This window comes from Petromyzon marinus, chromosome 27 (assembly GCF_048934315.1).
Source record: "Petromyzon marinus isolate PM22_M1 ecotype Great Lakes invasive population chromosome 27, UKy_Petmar_22M1.pri1.0, whole genome shotgun sequence".
Classification (NCBI taxonomy): domain Eukaryota; kingdom Metazoa; phylum Chordata; class Hyperoartia; order Petromyzontiformes; family Petromyzontidae; genus Petromyzon; species Petromyzon marinus.
The window spans coordinates 11,970,904-11,993,190 of record NC_133693.1 but is presented as its reverse complement, the minus strand read 5'-3'; the positions used below and the strand labels follow the sequence as shown (position 1 = coordinate 11,993,190).

The 22,287-nt window shown below is 45.0% G+C and overlaps 1 protein-coding gene across 4 annotated transcripts in view; it reads right to left on the bottom strand.

Moving 5' to 3' along the window:
- LOC116946531 (zinc finger transcription factor Trps1-like) overlaps positions 1-22,287 on the bottom strand; it is a 43,765-nt gene that overhangs the window by 6,909 nt on the left and 14,569 nt on the right. For all 4 annotated transcript variants that reach the window (XM_032961501.2, XM_076070131.1, XM_032961502.2 and 1 more), the window contains exons 4-6: positions 21,247-21,877; positions 7,013-7,135; positions 917-1,267 (exon numbers count right to left, since the gene is read on the bottom strand). In XM_032961501.2, coding sequence (XP_032817392.2) covers positions 917-1,267; positions 7,013-7,135; positions 21,247-21,877 — 1,105 coding nt within the window. The remainder of the gene's footprint in view (positions 1-916; positions 1,268-7,012; positions 7,136-21,246; positions 21,878-22,287) is intronic.

Genomic DNA, 22,287 nt, shown 5'->3' with positions numbered 1-22,287 from the left:
CCAGTGTCATACGGTTCATACGCTACACACCTCTCCTGTTTCGTACGGATGCATCACTTCACATGATAAGTTTATTCAATGCAATTAACATATATCCTATTTGCCCCATTCTACAAGTGTATGGCTATCACAAAGGCTTCAAGTTTCACGGGTGATTAAAGTTTTCCAGTCGGGGTGATGCTGTACGTGATTTTTACCCAATTAGGTAAATCGCGAGTAAAATGTCACGCTTGGGAAGTTTTGCGAACGTGACGCTGGCACACATGGACTACTCTTTTTTTCATAACTTCACAGGATTGTTTAACGTCCACTGCAAAGCAGACAGGGAGTGCTTTACGGGCAGTACGCCCGCATAATTAACCATGGGGTGATCCTCTGGGCTGGGAACCGTGAACCTCTGCAACACGCGGACAATGCACTTCCGCTCGGCCCACGTGATTCGATAGGGGGGGGGGGGGGTTCACGGTTTCTATCCACGCTCACAATCACAATGACGAAATTAACTCGAAGAAATCCACGTTGGGATGAAGGCCACCCCACGCTGTGTCAGTGGCGGTGGCTGTTTGGCCACACTTGAACCAGGTGGTCTATTTTGGGTTGGTTAAAGAATGGGCCCAGGACCGGTTCAGATATCTGTCGCCACTGACGGTAGACGTGTGGCTTGCTGGGAACTCGAGTCATCGGCTTCACAGCACAACGCTTTAGCCTCGTCTCTCCCATCTCTCGAAAATATTAAAACATTTTATTCACAACGTGTACAGCCTACCTTCAAAAGAGATGAAGCTATTCTTCAATATACATTTCAGAAACGTTTCGAAACGGATTTAAGCTCATTAACAACACTGTTATGTTTCCCACCCCCCCCCCCCCAAATAAAATAAACGTACACATATATTCCATCCACCAAGGGACATACCTGGATGCTAAGGTCAGCGGGCGAAGTCGCCGTAATGACGGCGGACGTAGGCACGTGGACGTGGCTTGCAGACGCATGAATCCTGCTCAAGGATGTTGGCACTTTGGGAGGATGTCCAGGTGAGGCTCTCTGCGGCCCCTTCTCCCAGCTTAAGGCACCGTTTGCCATCCTGTTTTCAGCGGTATGGCCGTCGCTGTTGTGAGTGCTGTTGCCGGAGAGGCATTTCTGCTTGCCGCTCATCCCAGAATGCTGGTCTCCGTGCGGAGGGTCTGGCAGCGTCCGCTTGCGGGTGCGGCGTCTAATTATCTGCTCTCCGTTATTTTGCTTGATGATGCTCAACGGTCGAGGTGCCTACGTTTGCCGGAGACAGAACACACGTGAAATGCACACGCGTGAGAATGCACCTCGCACACGTCCCACAAGACACAAGCGCGGACAGCCCACGGACATGGCAAAGCCTTTCGAGGCCAAGCATGGGTAAACCGGAATCTGGTGAATGTTGAACAAGCGGCCACAAAACAAATATAGAATTCCGGCCAGAACGCCATTCGCACCGTGATTAAGCTGTGGTTAGAAGGTTATGAGGGTTGAATGCTCTGTGGTCATTAATTTGTCAAATATATAACAAATAACTAATGTATTTTTTTTATTCACAGTACTGTGTTTAGATCATTAATGTCCAAAAGCGGGTGAGCCAAGGTTATTAGCCAGCACAGCGGTGGAAGACTGCTGCCATCGGCAAATCCGTGCCTTGCTAATTGGAACTATGTGTTCTCTCGGTATTTTACATTTATTTTGCGAATAAATGATTGTAGATGAGTTCTAATTTAAAGATATTAAATTAATTAAATGTTTTAGTCTACAGTTTGAAGGCATTCGTCAATCGTTACTACGAATAAAGATTTCAACTTCTAACGTGCTGCGGCAGTTATTCGCTCCCTCTCGCAGACGGAAAACAACTCGCGAGGAAGTGCAGAGGAGCGGGAAGGCAGTGGCCAGGCGGTGAGCTGATGGAAATCTCCCCAGCGCCCCCCTCCCCACCTCCCAAGCTTTGCGATCCTCTATATATGAAGGTGTTATTGGCCAATTAATGAGTGGTTCCATGTGGGGGTGAAACCGGGGAACCGAGAAACGCCATGCTTGAGAGGGACGATGCTCAATCCCATACAGAATAGACATATTAGTCCACACTTTGCTGAACTGCCTTCTCCCGGGCAAGCCGGGGTACGGAGTTTCACAACGTTTGAATGATTCATCAATCATGGCTGCATTACAGGCGTGCATACAGTGAGGGAAAAAAAGTATTTGATCCCCTGCTGATTTTGTACGTTTGCCCACTGACAAAGAAATTATCAGTCTATAATTTTAATGGTAGGTTTATTTGAACAGTGAGAGACAGAATAACAACAAAAAAATCCAGAAAAACGCATGTCAAAAATGTTATAAATTGATTTGCATTTTAATGAGGGAAATAAGTATTTGACCCCCTCTCAACCAGAAAGATTTCTGGCTCCCAGGTGTCTTTTATACAGGTAACAGCTTGTTACCTGTATAAAAGACACCTGTCCACAGAATCAATCAATCAATCAGATTCCAAACTCTCCACCATGGCCAAGACCAAAGAGCTCTCCAAGGATGTCAGGGACAAGATTGTAGACCTACACAAGGCTGGAATGGGCTACAAGACCATTGCCCAGCAGCTTGGTGAGAAGGTGACAACAGATGGTGCCATTATTGGCAAATGGAAGAAACACAAAAGAACTGTCAATCTCCCTCGGCCTGGGGCTCCATGCAAGATCTCACCTCGTGGAGTTGCAATGATCATGAGAACGGTGAGGAATCAGCCCAGAACTACACGGGAGGATCTTGTCAATGATCTCAAGGCAGCTGGGACCATAGTCACCAAGAAAACAATTGGTAACACACTACGCCGTGAAGGACTGAAATCCTGCAGCGCCCGCAAGGTCCCCCTGCTCAAGAAAGCACATATACATGCCCGTCTGAAGTTTGCCAATGAACATCTGAATGATTCAGAGGAAAACTGGGTAAAAGTGTTGTGGTCAGATGAGACCAAAATGGAGCTCTTTGGCATCAACTCAACTTGCCGTGTTTGGAGGAGGAGGAATGCTGCCTATGACCCCAAGAACACCATCCCCACCGTCAAACATGGAGGTGGAAACATTATGCTTTGGGGGTGTTTTTCTGCTAAGGGGACAGGACAACTTCACCGCATCAAAGGGACGATGGACGGGGCCATGTACCGTCAAATCTTGGGTGAGAACCTCCTTCCCTCAGCCAGGGCATTGAAAATGGGTCGTGGATGGGTATTCCAGCATGACAATGACCCAAAACACACGGCCAAGGCAACAAAGGAGTGGCTCAAGAAGAAGCACATTAAGGTCCTGGAGTGGCCTAGCCAGTCTCTAGACCTTAATCCCATAGAAAATCTGTGGAGGGAGCTGAAGGTTCGAGTTGCCAAACGTCAGCCTCGAAACCTTAATGACTTGGAGAAGATCTGCAAGACGAGTGGGACAAAATCCCTCCTGAGATGTGTGCAAACCTGGTGGCCAACTACAAGAAACGTCTGACCTCTGTGATTGCCAACAAGGGTTTTTCCACCAAGTACTAAGTCATGTTTTGCAGAGGGGTCAAATACTTATTTCCCTCATTAAAATGCAAATAAATGTATAACATTTTTGACATGCGTTTTGATGGATTTTGTCGTTGTTATTCTGTCTCTCACTGTTTAAATAAACCTACCATTAAAATTATAGACTGATCATTTATTTGTCAGTGGGCAACCGTACAAAATCAGCAGGGGATCAAATACCTTTTTCCCTCACTGTAGCCACCACCGCCGGCTAAAGACTTACTCACATTGCCCACTCTTCCAGAAAGAATGGCTCTCCACCCAATGAGTCTGGCTTCCACATGGTCTTACTGCACACGTGCTTAAAAAAAACCTGGGCAAATACAGGGCGCAAGATGCTATGGGAGTATAACCGAAGGCAGTCATTGGAGCATATCGCAAGCTGTTACCACAGGAGGTGGTAAAACGTAGCTGAACGTGTAGAATTTCGCAGTCGACATTCTGATTAAATGATTGATTTCCGGGTTAGTCCACGGAATGGTCTGGCCAGGTTTCTGTCTTGAGACCATCAACTGCCTGACACAGCCAAGCAAATAAAATTGTCACATGGTGTATGTGCGTTTAAAAGCGCCAACTGTGATTGTTTCAGCTCACTGGTCAAGTCAAAGAAAATAATCCACACAACCAAATTTAGCAATGGGATACGAAGTTTAAATTGAAACTACACAGCAAGCATCTGCAGGAACATCCAGCAAGTCAGAATTAAATCGAGTTCAACAAAGCTACCGATTGTGTTATGTATTGTATAAATGTTGCCTTAAACTTTCGTGACTGCAGGAATTCATATTCTTGGTTCTTTCGGTAAAGTCACGTAGATAGGAAATAAAATAAAAATTATAAAATTAAATTAAATGCAAAAAACCCACGACGTTTCGATCGCAACACAAGCGGCCTTCATCAGGCGCCTGTTATTTTAATTGAATTTGTATTTGTTTTAATCTACGTGACTTTACCGAAAGAACCAAGAATATGTATTGTATACTTTTATTGTATCTAACTCAGACCAATAACTTATAGAGAGGGTCCTTGATTATGACATCTGGCCATTCACCAGCATCTGTTCAAGCAAAGCCTGACTGCTGATAAGACACTGTCGAAACCGGTCCAGAGTTTGCTTGTTTTTTAAATAATGCTGTTGAAGAACTCCCAGGAGGCCTTATTAAAAAAAATCTCTTTTTTACGGAGGGACAGATGTGTGAATAATATATATTTCCTCATTATTATTTTTTGCATGTAATAAGAAACTAATTTTCTAGACTACTGAAAAAAATCAGTGCTGCCCTAACACCAGGCATATTTTATAAAAATGCTCGCTTATTTATAACAATCGCATTCCAGTTGTGTCGTCCGCATCAGTCAGGACCAGAAAGGCGCTCTAATTGACATAGCCACTAGACTGCGCTCTTTACCTGCGCTGATCATCTGACAATTGAGACGTCGGCAGAACGTGTCTGCCAAAAATGCCAAGCCTAGGCTTGACCAAATCACAGCAAGTGCAAAACCAATCGTTTCCGATGTTGTTTATTGTTTGCGTAGCCATGAGTGACGGAGCTGAGGACAAACATCAAATGTAAAATGAGGTTTTCCTGGCGGGGCCTGTGGTTTTCTTTACCGTACACAACTATTACACCCTCGGAGACACCAGGTCACCTTTAATATAAAATAAACATTTCTATATCATTATACTCATTATAATATACAGCCCTCAGTAAATCAACTACTGAATGAATGCCGCCCCATGTCGTATCGGCCATGGGGGCTGTTTGACCATACTTCACCACACTGGTCAATATGGGGCTTATTGAAGGGGGAATGGTTTAGATATCAACTGTTACTGATGCTAGCCGTGGCCCAGAATTCAAGTCATGTTGCTGGGTTTACAATACACAGCACCATGCCGGTCAACCCATATGGTTTACTCGTAATCTTGTACAGGCAAATTGAGTTTTCAGGTCCATTCGGCGTACAGCCGTTTCAATACGGGCTTTGTAGAATTAACGCTTTTTATAAGGGCACGGGGTGGCTAATAAGGTCTGAATTGGTCTGTAATAAGGTCGGCACTGATAAGGGTTTCTTGACAGGTATGGAGCACCAAACACGGCACCACAACTTGGCATATTATATGATGTACTGTACAGTAGTGAGATGGATGGGAACGGTATGGGAAGACGTTCGTATAGCAGTGGATAGATAATGATTGTACGATAATTATGTCATGATAATAAAAATATATATGACAACCTGACGTCCCGTAAAGGAACGCGCCCTTTGACGTTGGAAACGGAATGCCGTTCAATTAAGATCTCGAACGGGAAGGAGTTGTCTGGACATTCCTGCCCACGGCATTAACAACAAGGTCACTGCGTCCTATCTGTCGTGGCCCTCACCACTAACAGACGTTCAGTGCGAGTGTTGTTTTTTTATTGTTGTTGCTGATTTGCGCCACTGCTTCCGCACGCGGGACCGCGCGGTTTGCAATGGAGAAAGCGCGCAGAGACATTTACGTGAGCGGAGGGGGGAGCTGGGGCGGGGGGGGGGTAACGACGACGTGCCATCGAATAATTGTATTAAAACACCGCAGCACTTCTGTTCTGAGTGTTCCACAATGACACAAATGCACTGTAAGTGTGAAGGTCCGCCTGAGATAGAAACCAGCTTTTCCAGCTGGTTGTTCAGTTGATCATTTAAGTGCCATTATTGAAGCACTTCTTTCAAGTCTGTTAAAGGCCAGTGGGTGTGGTTGGCAAGGGCGTGGAGGGGGGTTCCTGTCATTACATTACAGGTTCAATTCACTCATGAGAATTCCTCCGCGTACACACACACACAAGAACACACACACACACACAAGCACACGCTCAACGGTTTCTTTGAGATTTATAATATTTGAACAAATCTCCAAGTGAACAAATATGTATACATGCTACTTGCAGTGTTGCGAGCCGTATGATTGGCAGGCGTGTATGTGGAAGCGCTGCAATGATAACTCAGTGGCTACTGTCATTCCTTAACAGCAAAATACAAGACATTAAATAATCATCCCTCTAATTACAGCCAATTCACGACTACCAACCCCAATGACAGCACGTTATTTTGCACGAGTTCAAACTGCGAATAAATGACATTAGAAGTTCAAATAATTGTACATGTATCATCGCAGGGTGTGTCATTAATCACCAGCGAAACGTCTCAGTACTCGAATTGTAAATGTTGTGGGTTTACTCTCCAACACACCGGTGTGCCGGAGCAGTAATTAATTGGCACGTTTTGTTTACATGACAAACCCTGCTAATTGGCTGTGTCGGGTGGTGGTGGCGGATTTCACGACACATTTATATTTACGCGATCGAACCAAAAAAGAAACCTCTACTGTGGATTATATTGGTCACCAAAGCCCTACAACTGCTACGTGCTAAACTGAGGGTGGGTGCGAAAGTTTTAAAACTTACAGAATGCAGTTTTTCGTAGAGGCCACAGGCATTGCAAACGTAGACACCGCCGGCGTTCTTCCTCCAGAGTGTCGTCGTGGTTGTGAGGCAGTTTACACAAAACAGCCCCTGCCCTCTCTTCCTCTGTTTGGAAAAACAGAGAACACATTTAACGGGCGCCATGGTGGTTCAGAGATGTCAACTGCCTCGCCTGGTATGCAGGAGGTCGTGGGTTCCATCCCAACCCTGGTGCCTGCTGTATATGTGGAGTTTGCGTGTTTCTCTCTCTCTCTCTCCCCTTGGTCGTGTCCAATTTCTCCGGTTTTTCACTCCACATTTCGAAGCAACATGTGTTTTATAGTAATTCACTTCGTTGGGCTATCATTTGTGGCTAGGTCCCTTCTGAAATAAAAGAGCTATATAGCCCAGTGGGGCCTTACCCGGTAAAATAAAAAAAATAGTTTCGTGAAAAACTTTTTTGTTTAATTAGTTACCATTTAAACAGGTCCACTGCCCATGTAATTATTACAATGCACGCTTCCTGCACGCAGCACAACACGACACTCCACGTTCATCCATCGTTGGTTTCGTGGCTGCGTAGCTTCGCGCTATCCCTGTCCGTTCGGCTAGCTTTAAAAAAACAAAACAAAACACAATTTTAATTGTTGCTGCCAAACGGTAATTTGTGCAGGAAGACAGAAACGGCTGCTTAATGTGCATGTTAAAGACCCATGCCATCATTGCGAGCTTCAAAGTGAATCAGGCTTACACCAACATCTGCAAGCATGCCTATTGAATGTCAACTTCTGCTTAAATGAGGGGAAAGAGACGGACACAGAGCACATATTTACCCCAAGACCTTATAAGATTTATCAGTGCGCACAAGCAAATACAAAGCAACTTGGGACCTCATACTGGACCTAAAGTATCCACTTCACAATTCCCATTTTTAACCCGTTCCGAAATGTCTCAAATTTTTGGTAAAAAAAAAATAGTGAAAAGTTAAATGCACAAATCTTTGTACAAGTCTTTACGACAGGGCAAATTAAGAGTTATTCAGTCCACAAGCTAAGTCACGAGATTTAAATAATCTGCTATTAAATAAATACAAAACTTGTTGTTTCGTATGGCATCCATATTAATGTAGAAACACATCATCCTGCACAACAAGTTTCATAGATTGCTCTCCATGTTAAAATGTAATTTCACTCCACACGGAGTGGCAAGGACAAAGTGCCTTTAAAGAGAATGTGTGGGCAGCCACAACATTGGATCCCATTACTTTACAGATACTGTATAGATAGAAAACCCATTCTAAGTTACCATGCACAACAGAGCACAGAGTAAGTAGGTAACTATACAATTGGAGTTAAAATAATAACTGAAGCTATCAACAAAGTATACTGACTGTTGCTATCAATGCATACAGAGACATTCACGCATTATTTACTTTAGAACATTGCTTCAAATGTAATTCATACAAAGTGGCACACCTTTTACACAGTCTGGGAGATCACATGTTCAAACTACGCCTTTTTGACCCTTGACATATTTTCGTCTTATTGTTTCCCGAATTCCTTTCGAAACGTATTATCATGCAGAGTCCTTAGTCGATCCGTTGCTAGATGAAGGAAGGCCTTCCCCAGGCTGTGTGGGTTCATTACAAACCACGCGGGTCAGTGCTGGTTCGTGGATGGGTTTGTCCCGTTACCCCCTGCCAGCGGGCGTTCAACGCTCCACGTGTCCTTAAAGCGCACATAGCCTGGGCACAAGCGCCGTGGGGACGTCTCCGCCGCTCAGTGGAGAAGGGCGGTTGTAGTTGTTGTGGATGGGCACAGGACGGGATTATAGATCGCTCACATGGACGTGTGCCGCCACTGGGAATCGAACTCTGGTCGCATGCTTCATAGCGCGAAGCACTGTGCTAGGATCCCAGTATCACGCACGCACATAAATACTCCTCGCGTTATCTGTCAACCAAAATAGTGACCTTATCTGCAAACGCTTATCTCCATTATTGCAGATAATTAGATGAACTTAAGAGTACAACCCCTCATTCATTTTTGTGAAAATGACTAACAGGAAGAGACCCTTTCACTATTAAGCTCCAAAGCCAACCTAGAATAACAAACTATTCTGAAAATTGCCGTGTGCACACAGCCCAGAGGTATGCGGCAATACAGCTTCACTTTACCTGAACGGTGAACCCTGCGTGGAAGAATTTTATTTTGTTCATACAAAAAGTGAACAAAGGGGGACATCAGCCCATTCTCAGTGCTGCTTAACGCCGTGGCATCGCCCCACGGGCGTTGCCAAGCGGAGAAGACCGCTGGACCCCCCCCCCCCCCCCCCAACGGAAACGCCAGCTCGCCTGGTACCCTCGCACGCTGTTAACTACCTCGCCCGGTGTACAGGAGGTCGTGGGTTCGATCCCGACCCTGACGCCTAGTGCATTTGAAGTTTGCGTGTCTCTCTCACCGTGGTCGTGTGGATTTTTCTCCGGGTCATCCGGTTTGTTCCCTCCACATTAAGAGACTCAACACCGCGCGTTCAGAGTATTTGGCTGCAGTGCATTACCACGCGATAAGCTACTTCATTGGACTATCATTTGTGATAGCCAGGTCGCTTCTGAAAAAAGAGCTACATAGCTCAGTGGGCCTTGCCTGGTGAAATACAAAAAGTTTAGTTTTACTTGTCGACAGTTGAACTGCAGCTTTTGCACCCCCTCCCCCCCCCCTGTTATGTACTATTATGGACCTAGTCTACACCCATTGCGTGGGGGAGTGATCGCGGATGCCCGCGAACGCCATTGAACGCGACGAGCCCAGCAGCAGCAGCAGGCGGCGTAGAACGCGTTCTAGACGGCAGTCACGATGTTGTGCGCCGTGCACAGCGTGCCGAAGGTGTACACAGAGTGGGCGCTTCCACGATCGATGACTGCGTTGCTGCTCTTTTGACATCGACACGGTTCAGGTGTTGTGTTCACCGCTTCATGAGCAGGTTCATGGTTCGTATCTGGGAGCCCACCGCCCTGGTTAATACTATGTGAAACTATTTTCTATTTTACCACGTAAAGCCCACTGAGCTATGTTATTTTTCAGACGCGACCTGGCCACACATTATAGCTCAACCAAGTGGTTTATCACGTGGGAATGTATAGCGGCCAAACACACGTTGTAATATCACTCCAAAAATTATCTCACTTGGGAAACACGTGATGAACATCACCCCCATCCCTGTGAAAACTTGGCAGGACCCTCCTAAAAGAGAGGCTTGAGCCTCAATGAGGCTCTCCTGGATAAACAAGTGTGGTAGTAATAATGATATAATAACCCTCACTTCAGTAACATGTGGAATTTGTCATGCGGCTCCTCTGTACGCGAAAGAAGGAGTAAGTAAAGTAACACATTCTACATCTTATCGAAATATTCAAACGAAAAGAAGCCCATCGACAGATACAAATTAATTGAAGATAAGCTCACGGATAAAAAGGAGCGATTGTTATAATGTACAGAGCGGCTCTGATATTTATTGGACTGACTTCCGTAAGTAATAAAACAGCCGCTCCACACGTGATCATTGATAAATCATCATCGGATGTAGTGCTGACAAATCCTGCCTTATGAGTGTTCAAAGTACTGTGTAATGCGCCAGTACAATTAAATGCCTTCCATTCAAATAGCCTATTATACCGGTCTACGATTTTTAGACGTCTGCTTCAGAGATTAAATGTGCTGTTTATTATGGATTTTGATGTGCTGAATTCAATATGATAATAAAAAAAACCTCATTGACTACTGTTCCCAAGATATTTAAGTTTTTTACATTTTACGTCTATGTATATAGGGTTTTACTCATAAATTGTAAGATGATTATCTTAACGCATTTCAGCAACTTACGAGAATTGCTGTGACAAGAAAAATTTAAGTGGTGTAAGATGAAGTAAAATGCATTGGTTTAAATCAACTGGCATTTAAAAATAACCCGAAGCATCACTTTTGACACTGAACAAATTCGTTTAGGAGATACTCGGTTTGCACAAATAACAAAACACTCAACGCATTCGTCAAAAACACTGCTCTAACAACAACTGAAATAAACACACACATACCAGGTGACGTTTTGGGCAATGGCCCTCACGCATGGCACAGGGATGTACTGCGATACAGTACATAGGCATTGCTATATTTACACTCGCGTGAACCTCGCTGTGCACGCTGATTTAAAACGGTCACGTGGAGTTTGTGTCAACACACTCAATTTTCATGCTCCTCGGCTGCAGTGTTCCCGGCTGCGATGTGTGGTGCTACAGCACCGACGGACGTGAACGCAGTTTTCCATCCTCGTGTCCAGCGCGGTAATATTTAGGTTACGGCTTACAAACCGAGGTGCACAGCTTACGTTCGCCATCCTGCCGGCGTTTGTTACGTGCCTAGGAGAAATGGTGTAGCAGTGGTGTCATCTTATGTATCCATTCCAAGAAGCTATTACTATTTTGTTGCCTTGTACTGTTTTTAATGTACCAGGTAAGGCCCAAGAATGATCAAGTAAAGTCTCGTCCCTTCACCTGATGAAGGCCGCTTGTGTTGTGGCCGAAACGTCGTGAGAATTTTATTGTGTTATTTTATTTGATCAACTTATTATTTTATTCTCATTCTACGTGACTTTACCGAAAGAACCAAAGAAGATGAATCCTTGCAGTCACGAAAGCTTTAAATCGAAAAATGATCAAGTACACATTATTATCCACTTTCATTGTCAATTATTTATCAACTGACGACGGAAGAGCGGTGGCGAGCGGTGGCGCAGCAACTACAGCGCTGCAAGCGACGACACCGGAGTTTGATTCCAGGGCACAGCTAACATCAGTGGCAAGTTTATCTGAATCAAACCGTGGGCCCGTCCCACCTTGAGTAACCTGCACTGACCAGCGTGAAGTATCGTCAAACAATCCCTACGACTGACGCAGAGTGAACTCAAGTCGCCAGGTCCATAGCACAGTGCGCGCACCCACCACAGCACCACCACTCAACCCTTTCAATAGTGATTAAATGTCAATATATATAGATTTTTGTTTTATTAATTCGACCTATATATGTCCAAAGCACATGGAATGTGTTCGATTCCGTCAGGTCTCAGGATCGAAGCAGGGTTGGAGTATGAACCGTGTAGTGCTTTAATGATTGACCATCATGCGAAATGCATGTTTGGAGGCTGTTTTGGGGCTGCAGTGTCGGCATAGTGCAGTGTAGCTAAAATCCATTGCCGTACTCTGCTAAACTCCAATGTCTGTGCATCTCACATTCACTGACCAGCACTGGTCAGCATGGTGAAGTATAGTCGAATAACCGCCATGAACCACACGGCGTGGATAGCCTCTCATCCAGCAGCGGGATTGACAAAAGGTATGCACTTATCTTACAAAAGGGATGCAATTACTTATATTTATAAAAAAAACGGTCCACATCACACGAGTCTCAGAAGCAACATCAACTTCTATCAACAGGAGGTATTTAATTAACATGATTAACAGACACAACACGGTAATACCACGTATTTATCTGGGGGAGCCTCGCCATGGTCCAAGACTCCATGTCAGGAGGATCCTGTACTGGGATATATTTGTCCAATTCCATTTCATGAGTGATTCCCTTTTGTGGGAGGAAAACGGAAATCCCCCACACTCGGGCAGAAGGACGTTAGGAACCGGAGTTGCCATATTACCTACCATCTCCTGGCCACCTCGCAGCCACAGGGAGTTTCACAAATCTGCCCGATCCACCAATGCTTGCCTTTAAAGTGGTGATCGCAGGCTTTTCACAATGTGCGCTTAACATTTAAATCCATGTTAGATTTGACCAAATACATAGATATTGTCAGTTTGAGCATTATAACCCAAAAAAAATGACGGCATGTGCAGTGGACGGACTATCTGCCCGTGGATCGTGATGATGATTAGCTTCATATCCACACGTACTAATTGGATTTAGAAAGCGAAATAATCTTGAGAAATAAAAAAAAAATTACCCCAATAAAGATGCAAGGTCAATGCCATTGGCTCGTGGCAGGATGCATAAAGTCCTAGACCAGCAAGAGGGCAGTAATCACCATTCCTAGACAATTAGTGTCAAAGTGTGGACAATACTGTACCAACAAGTCACCTCACTATGAAGGAGTCTGGCTCTTCAGCTCACCGAGCCAAGTCTCAGCCAACGTCCATCTTTGCTGGTAAATCGAGGAAGATTAAGTGTGTTGTGGACGTTTTCTAAATGTGCACTGCATCAGAAATTATATTGTACGCCTCCTTTCTTCACAGAAAGGAGAAACGTTGACCACAGCTCGAGATTATAAACGCGTGCATTGCTTGTGACACCACTTGCTGTGACGTAGTGGCAGATGCTATTTGTATATCAAAACGGTTAACTTAAAACCAAGTTGTACTATGGTGACTGTCAAGATTCGAGCACATTTGAATTTGGATATAGAAGTCAAGATGATTTAATATAATAACAAAGACTACGTAATATGTTGCATATAGTAACTTATAACCAAAAAATCATGTGCCCATTCAGCAATGTGCACATTCATCTCAATCTTATACGTGTCTGGCCTCGGTTAAAGTCACGTATGTGTTTGTAAGCTATTACACTACACATGTATAATGGGGAGCAGCACGTGTAAGGGTTAGCGCACTGCGCTACGAACCTGGCGACCAAAGTTCAATTCCTGCTCACGGCCAACACCAGTGACAATTATCTGAACCGGTCCTGGGTCTGCCCTAGGTCTACTCAGCCTCAAATAAGTACCTGGTGCGGTGTGTAAACATCGCCTCTAGGGAGACAAAGGCGGCCGGGCGTAGTGCTGGCCACCCACCCTCTCGTGTCGTTTCGGCCTTCATAGATGCTCACTAACGGCACTTACCCAAAAAGTCTGTTCAGGTTATACGGGGGATATTTGTCTTTGATTTGTCTTTGTAGAACAACACATCAATGGCATTTTTTTACGCGGATGGGTTCTACATCTATTTTATCATGGATAATGGCAGTGATTGCAAAATAATTGTGCAACACAGTAGCTAATTAAACGTCAATAGCCTGGGTAGGTCTGAGTAAGCTGTAATTGTTTACCCAAATTCACTGCAATTGTTAGGTCCAAAGATCTCACTGCATGGTGAAGTCTTGAACGAGGGCACCCAGAAATAAGGTTTGTAGGGTAGGGAACACGTTTCTTGAGTAACAGCTCAGCCAGAAAATAGGTTTGTAGGGTAGAGAACACGTGTTTTTGAGTAACATTAGCTCAGCCGGAAAAGAGGTTTGTAGGGTAGAGAACACGTTTCTTGAGTAATATTAGCTTCAACGATAGCGGTGTGTGGCAGGTGTGGAGACTCAACAATGACATTTCATACACCAAGAAATGTGGACGTGTATACACACTCGTGTGTGCTTAAACATGCAAGATGTCCAGTGTCATTATTCGCATGGTAAAGGTATCCATCGCTATGTTTGTGCACGACGTGGATAAAACGCAAACTTTTAATCGCTCGTCGCAAAATGCAACCCGTGTCGGTTACGTAAGAGATTTGAAACTGACTAATGATTTTAGGTATTTAAGTTGTCATTAACGTGATGCTTATTAAAACAATGGGAAAATTGAGATATTTAGTGTCCATAAATCAGTAGAATTACATTTTTATTTGGTCCACTCATTCATCCACTTTTATTCTCATATTGCCACCTTGACTGTAAATTTAAAAAAGCCTTGTTCCATGTATTTTAGGTCATGCAGATCGATGTGAAATTATTGCGTTGAAGAAACATCCCGGGCTGCAAGTTGGACATGGAGTTGCAGATGAAGTTGCCAACGTGGCATTTTCGTTCAACAAAAAAACGTGAATTAATTATTAATTAGGTTACTAAGGGATTGTACAACTTTGAGAGTATATTTCCAACAACCCCACACATCCTATAACCAAATGCCCACATTCATCGAAATGTCTATTGAACAAGATTACCGACTGCACAGTTATGGAACACCTATTTTTGTACTTTTTGTGAACATTCCCATAGTTTTCCTTTATACAACAACAACAACAAACTTTCATTTCTACGGGGATGAATCGAGAAACCAAACGTCCGCATAGCTTTGTTCACTTGAGTTGCATTTAGCCCCACCGATGTGTTTCTGGGTCATGCCACGTTTGATTCGAAATGATGCGCCCACGTTTACGCCCCACATGTTACGTGGGTTCATGGTACTATCCTTACTCAGTCTAACCCACAGTAGAGTCATGGTACTATCCTTCCCCAGTCTAACCCACAGGACAGTCATGGTACTATCCTTCCCCAGTCTAACCCACAGGACAGTCATGGTACTATCCTTCCCCAGTCTAACCCACAGGACAGTCATGGTACTATCCTTCCCCAGTCTAACCCACAGGACAGTCATGGTACTATCCTTCCCCAGTCTAACCCATGGTACAGTCATGGTACTATCCTTCCCCAGTCTAACCCACAGGACAGTCATGGTACTATCCTTCCCCAGTCTAACCCACAGGACAGTCATGGTACTATCCTTCCCCAGTCTAACCCACAGGACAGTCATGGTACTATCCTTCCCCTGTCTAACCCACAGGACAGTAATGGTACTATTCTTCCCCTGTCTAACCCACAGGACAGTCATGGTACTATCCTTCCCCAGTCTAACCCACAGGACAGTCATGGTACTATCCTTACTCAGTCTAACCCACAGGACAGTCATGGTACTATCCTTCCCCTGTCTAACCCACAGTAGAGTCATGGTACTATCCTTACCCTGTCTAACCCACAGTAGAGTCATGGTACTATCCTTCCCCTGTCTAACCCACAGGACAGTCATGGTACTATTCTTCCCCTGTCTAACCCACAGGACAGTCATGGTACTATCCTTCCCCTGTCTAACCCACAGGACAGTCATGGTACTATTCTTCCCCTGTCTAACCCACAGGACAGTCATGGTACTATCCTTCCCCTGTCTAACCCACAGGACAGTCATGGTACTATTCTTCCCCTGTCTAACCCACAGGACAGTCATGGTACTATCCTTCCCCTGTCTAACCCACAGTAGAGTCATGGTACTATCCTTCCCCAGTCTAACCCACAGGGCAGTCATAGTACTATCCTTCCCCAGTCTAACCCACAGGACAGTCATGGTACTATCCTTCCCCTGTCTAACCCACAGGACAGTCATGGTACTATCCTTCCCCAGTCTAACCCACAGGACAGTCATGGTACTATCCTTCCCCTGTCTAACCCACAGGACAGTCATGGTACTATCCTTCCCCTGTCTAACCCACAGGACAGTCATGGTACTATCCTTCCCCTGTCTAACCCACAGTAGTCATAGTACTATCCTTCCCCAGTCTAACCCACAGGACAGTCATAGTACTATCCTTCCCCAGTCTAACCCACAGGACAGTCATGGTACTATCCTTCCCCTGTCTAACCCACAGTAGAGTCATGGTACTATCCTTCCCCAGTCTAACCCACAGGACAGTCATGGTACTATCCTTCCCCTGTCTAACCCACAGTAGAGTCATGGTACTATCCTTCCCCAGTCTAACCCACAGGACAGTCATAGTACTATCCTTCCCCAGTCTAACCCACAGGACAGTCATAGTACTATCCTTCCCCAGTCTAACCCACAGGACAGTCATGGTACTATCCTTCCCCTGTCTAACCCACAGGACAGTCATGGTACTATCCTTCCCCAGTCTAACCCACAGTAGAGTCATAGTACTATCCTTCCCCTGTCTAATCCACAGGACAGTCATGGTACTATCCTTCCCCTGTCTAACCCACAGTACAGTCATAGTACTATCCTTCCCCTGTCTAACCCACAGGACAGTCATGGTACTATCCTTCCCCAGTCTAACCCACAGGACAGTCACGGTACTATCCTTCCCCTGTCTAACCCACAGGACAGTCATGGTACTATCCTTCCCCAGTCTAACCCACAGGACAGTCATAGTACTATCCTTCCCCAGTCTAACCCACAGGACAGTCATGGTACTATCCTTCCCCTGTCTAACCCACAGGACAGTCATGGTACTATCCTTCCCCTGTCTAACCCACAGGACAGTCATGGTACTATCCTTACTCAGTCTAACCCACAGTAGAGTCATAGTACTATCCTTCCCCAGTCTAACCCACAGGACAGTCATGGTACTATCCTTCCCCTGTCTAACCCACAGGACAGACATGGTACTATCCTTCCCCAGTCTAACCCACAGGACAGTCATGGTACTATCCTTCCCCAGTCTAACCCACAGTAGAGTCATGGTACTATCCTTCCCCAGTCTAACCCACAGGACAGTAATAGTACTATCCTTCCCCAGTCTAACCCACAGGACAGTCATAGTACTATCCTTCCCCAGTCTAACCCACAGTAGAGTCATGGTACTATCCTTCCCCTGTCTAACCCACAGGACAGACATGGTACTATCCTTCCCCTGTCTAACCCACAGGACAGTCATGGTACTATCCTTCCCCAGTCTAACCCACAGGACAGTCATGGTACTATCCTTCCCCAGTCTAACCCACAGGACAGTCATGGTACTATCCTTCCCCAGTCTAACCCACAGGACAGTCATGGTACTATCCTTCCCCTGTCTAACCCACAGGACTGTCATGGTACTATCCTTCCCCAGTCTAACCCACGGTACAATCATGGTACTATCCTTCCCCAGTCTAACCCACGGTACAGTGATGGTACTATCCTTCCCCAGTCTAACCCACAGGACAGTCATAGTACTATCCTTCCCCAGTCTAACCCACAGTAGAGTCATGGTACTATCCTTCCCCTGTCTAACCCACAGGACAGACATGGTACTATCCTTCCCCTGTCTAACCCACAGGACAGTCATGGTACTATCCTTCCCCAGTCTAACCCACAGGACAGTCATGGTACTATCCTTCCCCAGTCTAACCCACAGGACAGACATGGTACTATCCTTCCCCAGTCTAACCCACAGGACAGTCATAGTACTATCCTTCCCCAGTCTAACCCACAGTAGAGTCATGGTACTATCCTTCCCCTGTCTAACCCACAGGACAGACATGGTACTATCCTTCCCCTGTCTAACCCACAGGACAGTCATGGTACTATCCTTCCCCAGTCTAACCCACAATACAGTCATGGTACTATCCTTCCCCTGTCTAACCCACGGTACAATCATGGTACTATCCTTCCCCAGTCTAACCCACGGTACAATCATGGTACTATCCTTCCCCTGTCTAACCCACAGGACAATCATGGTACTATCCTTCCCCAGTCTAACCCACGGTACAGTCATGGTACTATCCTTCCCCAGTCTAACCCACGGTACAGAGTAATCAATAGCTGGCCTAGAATACCTCTCCTCACCACGCCACGACCAGGCATATTTCAAACAATCACCCCCTGCTTAAAGACAGATTTGTTTCCAGAGGAAAAATAATCAATGCAACGACAAGTGCTGCGTTGTTTTGTTCTACTCTTCGCTGCAAATGAAAAAAAGACATGAGCTAAACAGAGAGAGAGAGAGAGATCGGTGTATGACTTTAACAAAGGCAGTCGGAAATACCACGGCAGGCGAGGCGGAGGATACAAAAAAATCAACAAACGGAATTAAGATAAATTGCACAAGAACATCCGATGACCACAGTCATCACCCGCAGTGCACCCCAATCATCGTCAAATCTCGGAAGCCAAAGCAGCGTCGTCGAGGTTGGGTCCTCGTGCCAGCACGCGCGATCGCCATGCATAGACCAGGTGTTATAGTCTGTGGGGGCCATGCGGTGGCCAGCAGAGCAGAGAAGCAAGGTCAATTGTTCTTCTGTACTTCAGTGTGAATGTCACCCCGCCTTCAGAGAGCCGCAGTGGGTAGCGCAATTAATGAAGTATGGCCATATAACCCTGGCATGACCCGCAGTGTGTGGGGGGAGGCTCTAGCATCCAGCAGTGGATCAATAAAGGGCTGTGCAAAACACTGCACAGCAAAAAAAGCTACGATTCAAGGGATTTTCTGTATAACTCATTTCCAAATGATACTTCGTATAAGCAAAAGGCAAATCGGTAAAAATGACCGACAAAATCTCCCCAATCACATACGCGTACGTGGAATACGGCATTGACGTTGAAACGATGAAGGTTTTTATTATTATAAATGAGCAATCGCTGATATTTCCCCACCTTCTCACCAACAAATGCCACCCAGAAGAGTTTTTTTCTTCAACGGTTTTACTTAACTTGATTCCTGTGTCGTGGTCAAATCTTGTCTTTAAAAGTTTGTCTACTTCCTGTAGTCCAATCAATTCCACATTTTGCACGCGTACTCAGATCCGGCGACAATGCATGCCTCTATCAAAATCGGCATCAAATAATCAATGCATTCGCTACTTTAAAGCAAATTACATTTCCTATGGATGCCTTATTATTGAACGAAAAATATTGTGTAGATCAAAAACGCCGCATGTCACTAAACTCTCGAATCGCCTGGCCCACGAAGCAGGCGCCACGTGTCACAGTCGCGCACGCTCCGTGTCAACGAGTTACGGGCACCCTCACTCCACACAAACAAAGGTTGTACATTGAAGATTCATTCATAAAGTTATCAATTAATTCAAGTAAGCGTTGATGTTGGAGCAGGCGCCGCATCATTGACGTATTTCTCGACCGTTGTTTTTAAACAAACTTTTTTAAAGGAGTTTTTTTTTTAATGTGATACCAAAACAGGATTTCTCCACAATTCCGACTGGCGTGATGATGGTGTTCGTCATTACCGGTGAAACGTCGTACTCGAGTTGTAAATGTTGTGGGTTTACTCTCTAACACGGTGTGCTGAACTAGTAACGAATTGGCACGTTTTGTTTACGTGACAAACCTCACTAATTGGCTGTGTCGGGTGGTGGCGGGTTTAACGACACATTTATATTCATGCGATCTAACCCAAAAACCTCCGTTCTGGATAATATTGGTAGCGAAAGCCGACCGCGTGTTAAATAAACGCCACCCACCTTCCCCGTGACAAAATGGCCATTTAAAAGTCGCACGGCGTGTGAAGTTGAAGGAAGGGGATCACCATCAGAAATTGTTAGGTAGCCCTCCTCTCAACTCAACGTCGGAAACTTTTATCAGGGCATCGTTTTCTCCCGGCCTGGCTCCGCTGTGCATCGTTTGACTTCCCCCATAACCCTTGCGGGTCGCGTCTGAGCCGCCGCTTCTCGTGCTGTGTGACGTTCAAGCCGTTTCGGACGAAATTTAGCATTTATTTAAGGGCGATATATGTTTTAACAAAAATGTAATCACTTATCGTAACTCGTATATAAGAATGGAGGGGGGGGACAACGATATGGCCAAACAATACTGCACTCTAATAATCGCAAGAGTTTAAACGAGACAACTTAATTTTATTAGAAAGTGTTTGAAAGCTGCGTCGGAAATTACTTTTATGAATACGAGTATGTGTATATGTATATGGGGAGCACAACGCACACTTTTTCACGCAATGTTATTTTGACATTATGTAACACGATCTGCTAAAACCCTCTACAAGTCTCATTACCCTTTGCTGTGATCCAGAAGTCACGTGCGGGTTTAAAAAAAAAGTTTACAGCTCTTTTAAAACACCCATCATTATGGCATTACATAAACAACTGGACTAGTTTTTGGGGGAAAAAACTATTTAAAGTAAAGTACTGCATAGTATTCTTGGTTCTTTCGGTAAAGTCACGTAGAAGGGAAACAATAAAATAATAAAAATATAAAACAATAAAATTCTCACGACGTTTCGACTGCAACACAAGCAATGATCATCAGGTGTTTGCTTGTGTTGCAGTCGAAACGTCGTGATAATTTTATTGTTTTATATTTTTATTATTTTATTGTTTCCCTTCTACGTGACTTTACCGAAAGAACCAAGAATATGAATCCCTGCAGTCACGAAAGCTTTAAATAAAAAAATACTGCATAGTAGTTATGAAAGGTATTCTTTGACGAAAGCCATACACCTTTAAAACACAATTACAGTATATTTTGGGTATCCAAATAGTTTTTTTTTATTTTGCAAAGAATTCCTATTTTATTTTATTGAATCAGCTATATGTTTACAGTAGACCAGGCTTTATATTTAAATTATGAACATGACGATTTGGTTGATTAAACATTTCTTAGAATCAAGATACAGCTGCACGCGTGTTAGTCTCACTTTTTTTTTGTACAGTTAAGTAAATATTACTCACTCTGAGTGATGGGAGCTCCTCCCTGGATTTTTCACCATCCGCAGCTGGGAAGGTCATGAAATCCATGCCGGACATCACGCTGCCTCCGTCCTCCACAGGAGCCACATTGTGGCCCTTAAAGTTCTGAGTCCTGGCGCTGAGGTCGGAGGTTAAATGTGGCGAGACGAACTGCGTCATCGACTGCCTCGTCGCGAAGTAACCTCGTGCGGCGCTCTGCGCCGTCAAAACGTTCTTGAGGACCGTTTTCGATGCGGAGCTCTCGAGCTGTCGAAGGCTTACCCCGTGCTCTGAACCGGACGATCCAGATCCCCGAGTGCCGAGAAGATTGTTTAAAGACCTCGCGCTGAGCTTGTTTGACTGCAGGCTTAAGCCGTTACCTGTCAGATCGCACGGCTTCTCGCTCTTAACAGGCGCCACCAAGGAGAAGCCAGATGTGGCCCATGTGGCGAGCAGATTGGTATAGAGTGCCGAATGCTCGGACTTGATAGCGCTCTCTGGCCCCACCGCAACGGGTGACACCTGGCTCATGCAAATTACATGCAGGGGAACTTTTCGGAAGTGTTCTTCAAGGGAGGGCGCATCTTCAGCAACAAAATCGCAGTGTTGGCATTTCATGACGCCGTGAATTTTTCTGCAGGCGCAAAAAAAAAACCCAGCACACACATATATAGAAACAAAATCCATACGTACGTTTTAAAATGTACAGCGCAGCAAGCCTTAAAGCTTTCAACACGTAATCATGCATTGTATTGTGACACAGTTATAGCCTGTGACAAAAGAGGGCTCCGGCTCATATTTTTTAAAGGTGCGAGTTCAAATGCTGGCTGGAGGTTGACGTAGTCCATTGTCCATGGGTCTGCTGTCTATAAAGCGAGCCCTACCTTGTCAAACATATACAACGCTTGTCCTACGGAGAGACTGGCTCTGCCATGTAGCAATTGGGGCATTTACACAACTTCCTCCTGCAGAAGGGAGACGTCCTCCCATCGATCATACAGAAACGATTCCTTGACAAAGTAGCAGTTACCAACGTTTGTATTC